Raw genomic sequence first — 15,016 nt, forward strand, 5'->3', positions numbered from 1 at the left:
AGATAATGGGTTGTCAAGAGGAAACAACTAGTTTGTGTCCTTGTGTTGTTTCCTCTGAAAGGAGGTAAAAAAAAAAAAAGACTGGCCAAGACAAGGAGGAGTTTTAAAAATTACCTTTATTGTGAACTGTTTTCATTTATAAGTTCTCAAAAGAACATATAACTTATCAAACAATGGAATTACAAGACGGGAAATTTAAAAAGAATTGTAAATTGTAACCTAACCGATCTGTCTTATTTGAATGGATAGAACTTATTAACTTATCAAATTTACCAGTAATTTGAAATATTGCAATCAACAGAACAACCAGAGTATTCCACTGGCTTTCTTCACATCTACTTATTATGTAAAATCCCACTAAGAGTAATTTGTCATACGAAACGAAAGGTTTTATGAGTTCTGTATTTAACAGATGTATTTTTATTTCCTTTAGAAATCAGAAAGATGAGAAATAAACATTATTATGATTGTATTGCAGCTGGTCTCTGTCAACATTTCATGCTCTCATTTTGAGATTTTAGTCATACTTTAAGATCCTTGGGTACTCTGGCTTCCTCCCATGCTCCAAAAACAAAAACATGGATGTTGTTTAATGTGGACATATGCTTTTAAAGCCTTCCTTTTCCCATTTACATCATTCAGTTGTGGTTTACATAAAGTGGAACCGCAAAGCTTTAGTCTGAATTTCTCGTTATGGTAGCTCCACAGGCGCCTCTTTTACCCCTGTTCTGAGCTGGTTCTCAGAACAACTCGCTTTGGTGTGTTCTCTTTAAATACAACTGAGACACTTCACATACCGCCCCCCTCCAGGTAACAGAGTGTTCCGCTTCACTGCATTTGGACACATTTTTAGGACACATGATAGCAGAGACATGATTATCTGGCAGCACAGAAACATCGCTGAATAGATTTGAATCGTGTTCTCCAAGACAAAAACGGCAATAACAATGCCAAAACGTTGATACTATTCAAAACCCGCAGTTTGGTTATGTCCTCAAAAGCGAGCTCACAGCGCTAACGTAAGCAGAAGTAAAGATGCTACAATTATCAAAGTAATGGCCAGAAAGTCATATCACCACACAATAAATTTCTGTCTAAAATAGTTTATTTCAGCATTATTTGGAACTTAACGCTTTTCTGTGCCTACAGTTTTCACAGACAGAAGGAACTGACCCCTTAATCAAATCCAGATCTTCCAGCACATCTGTTTTAATACTGGTGGAAAAACCTCTTGTAAATTCCTGGTGAAATTAGATTTTTCTCAGAAATGTACTCTCGTCAATCCTGTTTGTTTGCGTGATGCACTTGAAAGACAAGTGATTCAATAACCTGATGTTGGGGGAGAGCGAAATGAATTGTGTAAGTTAATACATGCAACAGCCAAATATTTAACTTATCCACTTGTAGCTTCAATATCCTTGAACTTGGACTACAAAAACCCATGTGAGCAATAAAAGGGACAAATTTGCAAAACTGGTCCTTATTTAGCAGTTCTGCAGCAAATATTTACATAATCGACAAAGACATATACTAGGCAATAGAGAAAACAAAATATAACCACACAGCAGTGTGAGTACACTTGTTTTGCTTGTGAGTCACTGTAAACTCAGAAGATAATCCTTGTGTTTCCTTTTGACATGCTCTTATGCAGAAGATTTCATCATATTTTATGCCTGCAGATCAAGTGGTCACTTCTGTCTGAGCTTTACTTTACTTTGTCAAAGCTAATTACATGCTTCTTGACAGCATGATATCTTTTCTACTTCCCAAACTTAGATTCATAAGTTTTTGGCAGCCTTTAAAATTTCTTTAAGATTTTAGCCTTGTTCGTATATAGGCAAAGTAGTTGAATCTCAGTAAAAACAAAAGCTGATAGTCATCCCTTTTGCTTGGCATGAAGTGGACTCATGAGTGATAAATCAACAGAGTTTGAGTTTCTACTCCTTTCTCCAAGTGTACTGTAAGCATGTGTGTGCGTGTGTATGTGTTAGGAGTGGGGGTTATTGATCCAGTTAAATGAGCCAGTTAAGGTAATTAAAGCCTTGGGCAGTGACAAAGGAAAGTAGATTATATTGACAATAGCAGTCTGAATCCACATTAAGAATGGAAACCAAAGATATGGCTCACAGAAGATATTGCATTTGAGAAATGGTTGAGAGACAGCACAGAGAACTGAGTGTTTGTTCAAACCTAGATGCGTCATCATTGGGAAATGTTGGCCCTCCACTCCTAGTTGTTTTTGGCAACAAAAAGAACATTTGCTTGAATCCCATACTGCACAGAAAAGGAAGCCTGAAGATTTTTAGAGTTTCTTTTAAAAGTTTGAATGCAATTGTTCGTGTAAAAAACGAAGTTACAAAGATGGTTTTTAAGACAACACACACAATTACAATTTCTTTATATTCTTGTAATGCAACTGTGTTTTTTGAGATGAACGGTCAGCAATTTCTAAGACCTTTTTGGTTTACCTTTCTTCTCTCCTTTCTTTTTTGCAGAACCCATGCGTACACCCAAGAGGCTGAAGATTGCTGAGACCAGGGCTCGTTTGATTGCGGTGGACTGGGAGTCCCTGGGTTACAACATCACTCGCTGTCACACCTTTAATGTCACCATTTGCTACCATTACATGACCGCCGACAACCACAGCAAAGCTGACTGCTTGGATATGGATCCTAAAGGTAATACTTATAAAGTTCAGGGTAAAAATATGTTGATGTGTCAGGATTTCTTGTTTTAGAATTGATATTTAATAAGAAGTCTACATAAGAAAGCATCTCTGTTTATTGGTTTAAAGTATGTCCAAGAAATATGGTGAGAACATTTTGTTTTAAAATTGTGCGCCAAAGTGGATTTTACGAGTCTTAGGCTCATTGTTTTAGCCATAGACTATGCACAATATTTAAATATTTTAGTTAAATCGTTATGTGTATTGCAGGTGTCATTCTACATTAGTAGGCCAATGTAATTTGAAGAATTATTTATGTTCCCTCTAAATGGTCTGGAGATCTATTGATTTTTTCCATTGATTAATCTGACAGAACTGTAATATCCAATTATTCTGATGATTTATTTCTCAATGAGTTTTATTTCCATGCACAAATGCCAGACTACTTTTTGGTTCCTAAGATTTACAACAAAAGTCTTTTCTGCCTTTTTTTAATTCATGGCACAAAGTCTGTGTTTGAAAGTTGAACATGTTTGTGATTTATTTTGAGGCATCAGTAACACAAAAGTCAAGATGTAAAATACCTGCTGCAAACATGTATTTGCTTCTTACACAGATAAAACACTGTTTTTAAATCTGCACCTTTGAGGTCTGAAAGAGACAATTATATGAGCTTGAAATAGGTTGTTGTTCGACAATATAATTATTAGTTCTCTTTGTTTTCCTTTCTCAGCGCCTCGTCACCTGGTGGGAAGCCTGCCCCCTTACACTAATGTTAGCCTGAAGATGATCCTGACCAATCCAGAAGGAAGGAAGGAGAGTGATGAAACCATTATTCAGACTGATGAAGATGGTAAAAAAAGAAACATTTATTGATTGTTGGAATTTGCTTTTTAAAATGTGGTTGTTTATATCAATCTTCAGTCGGCATCTTTTTTTTTTCTAAATTAAAAATTAAACGCATAACATTTTATGATGCTCATCTGTTTGTCTTCCTGTGTGCGTTTCATTTTGGTCACAGCTTCCTCATTTGCAGAGCAGAATTTTACTGCTGGTTTTATTAGCATTTACAGATTGTGTCTCTCTGTTTGGGTCAACAGTTCCAGGTCCCGTTCCCAGTCAGTCACTTAGAGCCACTCCATCTGAAGAGACAATAATCCTTTACTGGAAGGAACCAGCTGAGCCCAACGGAGTTATAACACAATACGAGGTAGTGTCCTTTCTGGAAGCAGTTGAAGCAGCTAAATTTGTAACATGCACTGCCTCATAAATATTAAAAACTGGTTTATGTGCCACTGAATCTCTGCAGATCAGCTACAGTGGTGTGCGCTCATTTGACCCTTCAGTACCTCTGCAGCGCCCGGGACTTATGGTGTCATTACCTTCAAATGCCACCCACTACACATTTGCCCAACTCCACCCGGGTGTTACGTATCAGCTCTCTATACGAGCATCGACATCCAAAGGTTTCGGGCCTGCATCCACACTTAATGTGACTACGAATATCTCAGGTAAAAAAGAGATTTCAAACAAGACAAATGTTTTTAACACCATGACTGCTGTATGATGCTACTGCTATTTCTCTCTTAGCCCCAACGATAGATGAGTATGACGTGTCAGAGGCATTTCTTAATGAAACTGCAACAACTATCACTGTCCTGCTCAAACCTGCACAAGCCAAGGGTGCACCTATAAGGTATCATTTTCATACATGCTGTATTTCTTGCTTTTGCCATATGAGTATAAAAAAAAACTATACTGTAAATATTACTGTAATTACTTTCTTTTTCTCTGTGTATAGTGCATACCAGATTGTGGTGGAGGAAGTAAATCCTCAGCGGTCACGTCGCCAGGCTTCATCTGATTGCTATGAGGTGACAGATATACATCTCTGCTTAGATTTAACAAACCACATATGCATTTACTTGTGTGCTAGCGAACGTTATGTGGAACTCATTACCAGAAAATTGAATTTAAACCTCAGGCAATTTTGCTCAAGTAAAGCAGATCCATTTGCATTATTTATTATATGAAGCACAACACTTTGATGAAAATGTTTGTATTCTTGCATTAATTAACAAACTCTGATATGGTATATTATGTACTAAAAATATTAAAGCTGTGCTATGAATAATTTATCAATCACATGTATTGACAAATCACCCTTAATAATTCCCAGGTACCAGTTTCCTACCACAGTGCATCAAGTGGTGGTTCTCCATATTACTATGCTGCCCAGCTGTCACCCAGCAACCTGCCTGAGCCCCTCCCCTTTACTGTTGGAGACAACAAGACTTACCAGGCAAGTGTTCTTAAAAAAATGTTTGACATTAAAATGATATTTCAATAATAATAAAGAAACTTAAAATTATCAAAGAAAATGATACAAAGCTGAAGAAAACTGTATTATGGGTTTGTAAAGCAGTAGTACCAACTAAATAAATGGGGAAATTAAGTTGGATTGTGATTTATGCAATATAATAAAATTCACTGCATGTGATTACTATGTTTAGCTAGATTATTCATAGAGAGTGTAGCCACTTATTTAACATTAGATGGGCATCTCCAGTCAGAAAATGAAAATGGAAACAGGAAAAGTGATAGATAATTTATGTCAACCAAGCTAACTAAGAAAGAAATTCAGGTTTTTTTACTTTGAGACTAGGTGAGGCTGAGCTTGGTTCTGTGATGAGTGGAGTTAGGTTTTTAACCAAGGGAGTAAAGCCAAGTTTCAAGGATGTTTTATGGAGGTCCTGTAAGTATTAGAGTGCAGGATGCAGGGATGGTGGATGAAAATTGTCACAATCACAGGTCACACACCTGGCCTTAACCATCAGATCATTCCTGCTGAATTTAGTTAAAGATCTGGCTGAACGAAGGTTGAGGGGATGCCTGCGTCGTGTGTAGTTGCTGATTGTGCAACTGATTGTGGCTGGTGGGGTTCTACTTTGGTATAGCTGTTCTGACTTTACACAGCCTGGAACACAAAGAGGGGGATTGAGGCAGGGGATAGAAAACAAGTTGCACTGACGGAACAGACATATTTCTAATGACATTGTACTTGTTTTGTTTTTTTTAAACTGTTTAAGCAACGCTAACTAATTTACCGTATTGAAGATTAATTATATCTTCAAAACATTGTAATAATAAAGGTGTAACAATCACAGTTTCTGATCTAAAGACTTGCATTTGATAAAGAAAGTGACGGTATTGCCTGAAGTAAAGTTGCATCTTGTGCTGTACAGGGATTCTGGAATCCCCCGCTGGCTCCAAGGAAGAACTACAACATCTACCTTCAAGCAGTTAGCAGCACAGAGAGGGTAAATACACATTTATTGATGTTGTATGAAAATAAAACGTCAGCTTCTCACCTGGAAGCTGTTACAATTAAATATATTTTAGTTGCAGAGGCAAATAGATGCTCTAATAAGCTCCAATTTAGATGTTCTGTATAAGCAATGACTTGAAATCATAGCATGGAGCTCACAATATGAATTGTCTTCTTAACAGTTTGTTGCAGGATACTGAAAAATGCTCTTGGTGTTTTTTTTGTTTTTTTTTTCCCAGGAAACTAAGACACAGTGCCTGAGGTTGGCAGCTAAACGTAAGAACACACTGTCATTGTTTATATGATGTTGTGGAAATAAAAGCCCTAAATTGTGATAATTATAGTTTTATATTCTAGAAATCTCAGAAGGTAAATTTAATGAGCATTTTTAGCTCGCATAAAGCTGTCATATGTTGTTAAATCAATTAATGCTCCATATTTACTCATGTCCAACTCTTATTTAGCATTTTTCTTTGTTATATTTTATTGTTGCGGTATACTATGGAAAAAATCTAATGATCTCTTATACCTATTACACTAGCTTCAATTGAGATAGTTGTTTTTATGATTTACTATAGTAGGAGTATTCAAAAGGACAATGTATTATTGCTGACTTTCAAAGTGAAAAAATACATCCATGTTATGTCTGCTTATGTACAATTTTAGCATTTGTTTGTGCATGCTCTCCAAACAGCAGATTTTACCAGCAGCCATATGTTAATAGATTATCAGTCAGATTTGAAATTGTGAAGAAATAATCCGTGAACAAGCCCACACACATGCATATGCTGTTTTAAAAATGGGTCTAATGGATTAAAATGTATCTGTTTAGAGCCAGAAAAAGGATAAACAGAAAAAACATATTATGTTTTCAATTAAGCTGACAATCGGACACCATTGTATATCACATGCGATAACAGTCAGGGGATAGTGAACTGTCTTACAATTTCATACACATATTATGTCAAATATCAAATCCACTCCAAAAACATATTAAGTATTTTCAACCTGGCTTATCCTATTTTCAATGAGATCTATAAAATTTGCTTCTGAAAGGTATGTAAAAATAGATTTTTTTAAAATTGATAATCATCAGGGTAAAGGATTGGTGCTTTGAAGCTGAATGAAAACTATGACCTATCCTGCCTCTGTTAGCCATCTTGCTGCTGTTTTTCTGCAGTGGTCAATGCAGCCTACAAAATAAAGCTACAAAATCAGATGATATCATTTTGAGCCCAATAATCCAATACAATGACCCATTAATATCGATTACTTGGGTAGATGACAGCCTTACTAACCATCTATAATTCAATGAAATATGTATTAGTGGGATGACATAAAAAAGTATTTAAAAAAAAACAGTGACCACAAATTTTATTTCTTTGTATAGTTTATGGAAGTGACCAGTAGATGTTTACTTGTGGACTCGTAAGGAACTTGATCCATGGCTAGATCAAAGGTGTGGTTATGCTTCTCCGGTTCCAGTGGAGTGTCATATTTCTCCACATATATAAGATGAACAGGGGACTTTCCTGGATCATCATATTTCAAGTAGTGCTTGTGGCTGTAGCTGCCAGAACAGGTGGCCACTTGGACCAAAACCTGGTGAAACAAGCTGGCATTCTGTCCTTATACCCTGAGGCGGTCTGAGTAAAGCTGGAAGTCTTTGGAAAGGATTTTTTAAATAGTAGATGATAATAGAGAGGAACAAAGTAATGGGCAAAGAGGTTGGACGAATGTCCCTTCCTTTCTCTCTGCATGTGTTTGTGCACTGAAGCATGCATCCAGGAGGGAGGATTAAGTGATGGTGGTCCTATTAGGTCATCTGGGGTATTGTGTATTGTGTCATTGCTGCCTCAGGGAGTTATAGGCGTGTGTGTGTGTGTGTGTGTGTGTGTGCATGTGGTTGTGAGGGTAAGTGGGTGTGTGTTAGTGTAGTGACCTGGATCATTTTTACAGACATTAAGAGTCGACATTATGAGGTCAGGCTGTGAAGCCTTTCAAGATGTGGATGTTGTCTTGTTGTCTCCTACTGGCTTTTCAAAAGTTGTGGAAGGAAACAAGTTGTTTTGTTATTTAACCTGGTTATAAGAAAAGATAACTAGATAGATTAAGATGTTTATTTGTATAATTCATTTTAATGTAAAAATAAAAAATGTTTGGACCGCAACAATTTTCACTCAAAGTGAACATTTTTACTTGATTTCATTGTTGATTTATGCAATGCAGTGTTTATATGAGCAGAATTGTTTTTTTCTAGCACAAGTAATATTATAACCCTCAACATGTCTCCATGTGTTATACCAAGCATAAAGTAAAACTTTCCAAACTCCTGTAAATTATTCTTTCTTTGGAATATTAGTATTCATGTGCTAAAAGAATACTACTGCCTCCACTTGGATGAAATTCTCACATTTATTAATATGTTATAACATGATAGTGTTCAAACACTTGACATTTTTCAGTGACAGTGTATTCTTCTAACAGTATATTCTTCTATAATTTTTGACATCCTGGCAAGAAATACGTACTACAACAGTTTTGATTGGAATCCCATTTTTATGTTAGGATTTGTGCAGCCAAGGCTTTTCTCCATCCTTCTGCAGTCCCACACCGCAAAGTTCACACTGTTCATCCCAGTATTCATACTATATGCACAACGACACAACTTCTAATTAATAGAAATGAGTTTCACAATTCGTATAATACTTATTTTATACAGTTACTTTTAGAGAAAGTAAACTATGCTTTTAGATTTGCCAACCATTTTGTTAAGGTAATGAATATTGTGACTCCAGCTTTACAAATATTATGGAAACTGAGTCTTTGTTGTAGTGTAATGTTACATAACTACATGTTTTATTAATAAACATATTTATTGAAGGATTTTCAGATCACAAATATGCAGCTGATAAAAAGCACTGGGATTGTTGACATTTAGTATTTAAAGTAGATTATTGTTTTATAGCTGCATTACATCATGAAGCATTTTCCACATATGTTTTTCTCTTGGATTATTTGGATTACTATAATACACCAAAATACTCTGATGTGGTAATATACAGAATTCTGGTTTTCCAGTATAAAATGATTAAGTAGAACTCCCAAGCTTGAAAAACTCTGTGCTTTGTCTCCCTCATGAATTAGATTTAAACTTCTGCACTCTGAAATATCATTGATGAATTGTATTTTAAACAGTGTAAGTCTGGGAGTTAATTTAATTCTCCAAAGTCAAAAAGAACAGAGATGAGTTTGAATTGAGTATCACACTGACATTGATGCATACATATTTAATACCTGCTGTCAAATTACATTTCTAAAGTGTTACCCAATAAAAACAGGAAGACAAAAAGAATGCATAAAACACAAGGTGGATTGAGTACTTGTTCTCATCTGTTTATGCACTAAATTAGTGATTTTGTGGGATTTTTCCACTGACAGATTGGAGTTGTAAATTGAAATTGTGTTTGCAGAGCTAATGGGTTTAATATATTTACCATTAAGCAATTACACATGCTTTTAGCTCAGCTTATCAAGCTGCGGAAGGCAATGTAGGCAAGGGACAAACTGATGCTCTATAGCTGTCTTTTTATGGGACTTCAGCAAAAGCTGACTTATAAAAATCACTGTCAATATAATCTATGTTTATGGGTGACATTGTCAAGAGTCAAATCTCAAAGACCTGCCTTTTAAATGTTTATTTATACGATGCACTTCTCCAAATCATAGCAGTGACATTGAATAAAATATCTAATAAAATAACTGAATGTCATCCTTTTTTATTTTTTATTTTTGAAACATTTAAAAATATATATTGGAAAACAAACAAAAAAGCTAATCTTTAAACTAGTAGACAGTTGTTTTTAGAAAGATCTTTTAAAGCTTCTACAAAACAAATAACTTTCCTTTTAACTTTACTTCAAAAGTACAATGCTGCAGCTCCGGGCCTTCTTTGTTGTACTTCTCATTTCATGGCATTTTAAATTTGAATTCGTCACACCAAAGGAAAGTTTTCTAGTTTGCCTCAATTCATTTTTAATGTGCTTTGGCCTAAAATTTACAATAGCATTTCTGGGTGCTTTAGGGTGAAATTTCAACTTTAATCTGTTATATTAATTTGGTGACGTTCTGTATATTGTTCACAATGAACATATTTTGTCTTCCCTGGTCTTGTGTTTACACAGTTCAAAATGTAGGTTTGAAGATTGCAGCCACTGACTGATTTATTCATCTTGTTTCAGTTTAAATAAAGAGGTTAAATGCTTGATTCTTTTTTCCTATGACTACAAATCTCCTTTCTAAAAGCACATTACGTATTTCAGTTTGGTCTTGTTCATTTTATGTTAGTTGGTTAGAATATTGAAGTTTTTCCCAAATTTACCGTAAACATAATTATCAGTGAGTATATTGACCACAAACTCCAACCCAGCTCAGTTTCACTTCGATTCAGACACCAGCAAGGTGGAGGTGTGGTACTGATATGCAGCTGGTATTATTAATAATGATTTGGTTGGATATGGTTTTTGCCAGTTTTTAGAAATCTCTTTCTCCAAACATCAGTACAGGAAGAAGTCTGAACTTTTCAACCAGAGAATTATTTTAATGTAGGAAAAGTTCCATCACATGCATCCAAATACTCCTTTGCGTAGTTAACCAGGAAATGCATTATAAATGAAAAATGTATGACACGGCCTTCTTCATCACCTGACCTCAACCCAATAGAGAACTTGTGGTCAGTTCTTAAATGGGAGATTTACTGAGAAAAAAAAACAGTCTACCTCGATGTCCATTATCTATGGTTGCTGCTGCACAAAAAGTTGATGGTCAAAAAGCCAGGAAACTGTCAGAGTCCATGAATGGAAGACCGATCACTGTTGTTGAAAAGAAGGGAAAAGAAAGGAATAATTTTATTTTATTTATTTATTTATCAAATGTCAAAAATATTTAATAAGTTTTGAGTTGTTCATATAAAATTCTTACCTGATAAAAACAAAAATGTCAGATGGAAAGATGTGTGTTTTTCATTTAGTTGTGTAATAATTCTGCTCAATAATATTTTTCCGAACACTTGTGCAAGTATAGATATTCTCCTAAAAGAGTCAAAACCTCAGTTATACTTTCTTCAACATTCATGTTTGAGGTTTATGCATATTTTGGACTAACTAAGAGCACTGCCATTGGAGATTAGTGAAAATGATCTTCAAAAACAAGATTTGTCTAATATTTGTGCAAACAATGTATGCCTATCACTTCATAAGTTATAGTTAAATTCTATTTATAATTGTCTGGTATTTCTCTAAAATTAATTCATGCAAACTCAATATTTATCTGATCTGTAGCATAGGTATGAAAAAACTCTTCTATTTTTAAGTGTCGCTGCTTCCCCCCGACCTGTCACTCCCACTGCTTTCCTGCTGCTTGGCATTTTGTAACGACAGCTTCAGAGAAAACAGAGTTTATTCATAGGATTGTAAGATGGTATGCTTCGACAGCAAGAGATGTCTGGTTGTGTAAATAGTTAAAAATAGTGTCAGGATTCTTTCTACATTATTTAACCACCCTACAGCCTGAGAGCAATGTTCCAGGACACAAAGCACAAGTAGGTGTACAAAAGATGAATTTTGTTTTAGATATTTAGTGAAATTAGTTAAATTCTTCACACTTTCAAGCTTTTTAATGCTATTTTAATGTCATATATTTCTGTGTCTTTCCATAGGAGTGAATGAGTCTCAAATGTTTTTATATATTTATTCATTTCAGTAACTGTTGTTAAAATTTTAATCTGATCAGGTGCAACAGAAGAACCTGAAGTCATCCCTGACCCTGCCAAACAAACAGATCGAGTGGTGAAAATCGCTGGAATAAGTGCCGGTGTTCTTGTTTTAATTCTGCTGGTTCTGGTGGCCATCCTGCTGCTCAAGAAGAGGTGAGTTACAGCCCCACCACATCCACTGAATCAGATCGGATGGATTTTTTTGCTTTTTTCTGTGGTGACTATAAATGACAAACCACCAATAATGAAAATGCGCACCAGCACCCATGCAAATGCAAGACCACACAGACACAAGCACTCACCAGAATCCCTTCTCTTGTTGACTGTTGTTCCAGTATTTGTTGTGGTGGCACCATCTCTCATCCATCCATCACAAATATTGATCTCCCCTCAGAAACGGTTGGTTTGCTTTCTGAAGGTTCCTTTAAGGCTGATGGAGACTTGTTTTCTGAAGTTCATTTGAAAACACTTAGTTTTCAGATTCCTGGCTTGGAAATTTCTGGTTAAGCACCTAATGAGATGAATGATGAATAACAAAAGATGTGAATACTGATAAAATTCTCAAATCAGCCCTAACAAATTTAATAAAGGCTTGTAGGGGTTGAAGCAGTGAAGCCTAGGTCACTTGTGCACAGAGAACTAGGTTTTGGCAAAGTAGACGGATGATAAGAAATACTTGATGTATAACAAAGTTTGTTTTAAGAGAAAACAAATCATCTTCAACATTTTCTGGCTGTAATTTGTGACAATCTTATTCTCTGCACCAAGTTAACTGGTGTTAACTTAGTGCAGAGCTCCACCATGTGGTGGCTGGATGCAGATACTGAAGAACTGGCATTTTCACATAGAACTTACTAATTTAAATCAGCATTAAATGTATATGTGTTGTAAAGAGATTATATAATTTATATAAACATTAAATTTATAAGCAGTATTTATAATTATTTTTTTATCAATTTTTTGAGCTATTAATTGAATAAAATCTAACTTTCAATGTTTCTAGAATGCACTGTTTGACAATGATAAACACTAAAAATAAATTTTTCTTAAATATTCACTTCAAGTAAGACACCTCTATTTACTAAATCTAATTTGCAAACAGTACTGTTGATACTACTTGCACTAAAAACTAAAATTAATCTCAAAACCTTTATGAACATAAGAAAAACATTGTGTGGACAGGTTGCTAAGCCAGTGAGAGAAAGCACCTCCAACTTCCTGTCATATTCAACGTAGCTGCTTTCCAGGGATCACTTTTTGGAGTTTTTGTTCCAAATTTATTAGTCATATGTATACATATGCTAAAATAAAATAATTGTTTCCTAATGTTTTCATTAAAATTCAGTTTTCTTTGCTGTTCAATGCCTAATATTAGAAATGTTGCCGTGCATATTTCCTAGACTCATAAACCAAGATCATTCATGGTGCTCTCTGCGTCACCCTCTCTGTACCACTTCTCAGGAGTCTTTACAGAGCATCCAGGAATAGATCCTCTCAATTATTGCTAATCACAATCTCACTTGAGAAATTGAAAATAATTAAACACTGAAACGTGACGCATAATGACCTCTCATCATTAGACAACTTTTCCTCTTGCAAACCCAGCCTCCTTATTTTTATTCTAAATTGCTTAATGAATTTATGTGAGCCAGCTGTCATGCAGTAGCTTCAGTTTGAAAATCTAATTACAACTGATATCATGTGGTATTCAGCTTAAAGAATACAGCATAAGTATTGAGTATTACTCAAAAAGCAAACTGTATATTTAACACAAAAACTTGCTGGTAAAATATGTAATTATTTGACCTTTTTTACCCTTGGATGTGTTAAGCATTACAGCATTACATTTATTGTGTTCCTACTTATTATATCATGTGTAGCTGTATAACAATAATCATTGATCTGTGATAGAAAAGAAAATTGCTTTCCCCATCAAATGATACATGTTCTAGTTTACATTTCATTTGAAAGTTTGTAATTTTGCCCTGACTGATAAAACCACTGTCTACGATATTGTATAAACTTTGTACTTTCAGAAATGTTTGAAAAATCTGAAACAAATTCCATTTTTTTATTATTAATATTAATATTTGTTTCATGAGGAATCATTATTTGTTTGTTTTTTGTTTGATGAAGGTTTCTGGGGAGATCAATCGTCATTGTCATTAAACCTTTACGAGAACACTGAGCAATACTGCATCTTTAAAATAGTGGGACATGATGACTTTGCAGTGACATCATGCTTGTTTTACAGGAGACGAGCTACTGGGTATTATTGATTGGATAGGTTTGCATCAGCTTTGACTGAACATTTATAGGAGTGACAATTAAAAAAAAGGTTATTGGTTGATGAAGGATAAATATTTTATGAGCGTTACAGTAACAGTTTAAAATAGTTCAGAACATTGCATGCTTGTTTTTGAATTTGACTTCGAAAGGCTGCATGTAAATAGGTTGATCGTTTTTGTCCTGGTAGTTCCTTTCTCAGTTTTATCGCTTATTATGGGTCTAAACTGGTTTTAGGATTTTTTATTTATTTTTTTTTATTTTATTTTATTCTGTTCCTTTTTTAAAACGATCCATAGCTGTAATGGCTCCTCGTTGCATGTTTTATTAGTGAAAGGGTGTTTTCCTCTGTTTCTGTTGTCACTGGTTGAGACAGGACAGTTTTGTCCTAATTTGCATATTCCCTTGTGTCTCATTTGTTTTTTTTTTTGCTTTCTGATTGGCTCTCAACCCCAGGAGGACCTACTATTCATACTCTTATTACCTGTAAGTAAACAACCAATCAACAACCAGCTCACCAAGCTGCTGCTATCTTACTGGGCAAACTTTTTAGTGGCTAGTTGTTGTTATTTTTAAAGATGCAGTATACTTTTTTCAAGATAAAACACATTGTCAGCTATGATCTAACCAACCAGCCAAACCATCCTCATTGACGCCTTTGCCAGGGTGTGGGTCAGTTCGCTTTCATGCCAGTCATTTCAGGATTTCAGTTGTTTTTATTTTTTTTATTTTGTTGTTTATACATATATATATTTCTTTTTAGCAAATCGCTCTGGTTCTTTTAAATGAAAGAAATTACAACTACATGAATGTTGAATTTCAAGCAATGCTAGAATGCATAAAAAGGACTAAAATGATTGAGAATTGACCTTGCCCCTGGTGTCCTCTACATGCTCCAAAGTTGCTCCGAAGCAGGCTTAAAGTCAGCTGTAAACCGGGACAACAATGGCCTAAGAGTGTAAAT

General features: G+C 35.0%; 1 protein-coding gene across 15 annotated transcripts in view; it reads left to right on the forward strand.

The window, feature by feature from the left end:
- The window catches only part of ptprk (protein tyrosine phosphatase receptor type K), a 104,816-nt gene that overhangs the window by 73,970 nt on the left and 15,830 nt on the right, over positions 1 to 15,016 (forward strand). For 9 of the 15 annotated variants that reach the window (XM_044105792.1, XM_044105777.1, XM_044105779.1 and 6 more), the window contains 11 exons: positions 2,496 to 2,678; positions 3,399 to 3,518; positions 3,766 to 3,875; positions 3,975 to 4,176; positions 4,256 to 4,361; positions 4,467 to 4,539; positions 4,845 to 4,967; positions 5,911 to 5,985; positions 6,233 to 6,269; positions 11,784 to 11,919; positions 14,509 to 14,538. In XM_044105792.1, the coding sequence (XP_043961727.1) occupies positions 2,496 to 2,678; positions 3,399 to 3,518; positions 3,766 to 3,875; positions 3,975 to 4,176; positions 4,256 to 4,361; positions 4,467 to 4,539; positions 4,845 to 4,967; positions 5,911 to 5,985; positions 6,233 to 6,269; positions 11,784 to 11,919; positions 14,509 to 14,538 (1,195 nt within the window). The remainder of the gene's footprint in view (positions 1 to 2,495; positions 2,679 to 3,398; positions 3,519 to 3,765; positions 3,876 to 3,974; positions 4,177 to 4,255; positions 4,362 to 4,466; positions 4,540 to 4,844; positions 4,968 to 5,910; positions 5,986 to 6,232; positions 6,270 to 11,783; positions 11,920 to 14,508; positions 14,539 to 15,016) is intronic. The other 6 variants (XM_044105781.1, XM_044105785.1, XM_044105786.1 and 3 more) reach the window with 1 other exon arrangement.

This window comes from Gambusia affinis, linkage group LG22 (assembly GCF_019740435.1).
Source record: "Gambusia affinis linkage group LG22, SWU_Gaff_1.0, whole genome shotgun sequence".
Lineage (NCBI taxonomy): Eukaryota > Metazoa > Chordata > Actinopteri > Cyprinodontiformes > Poeciliidae > Gambusia > Gambusia affinis.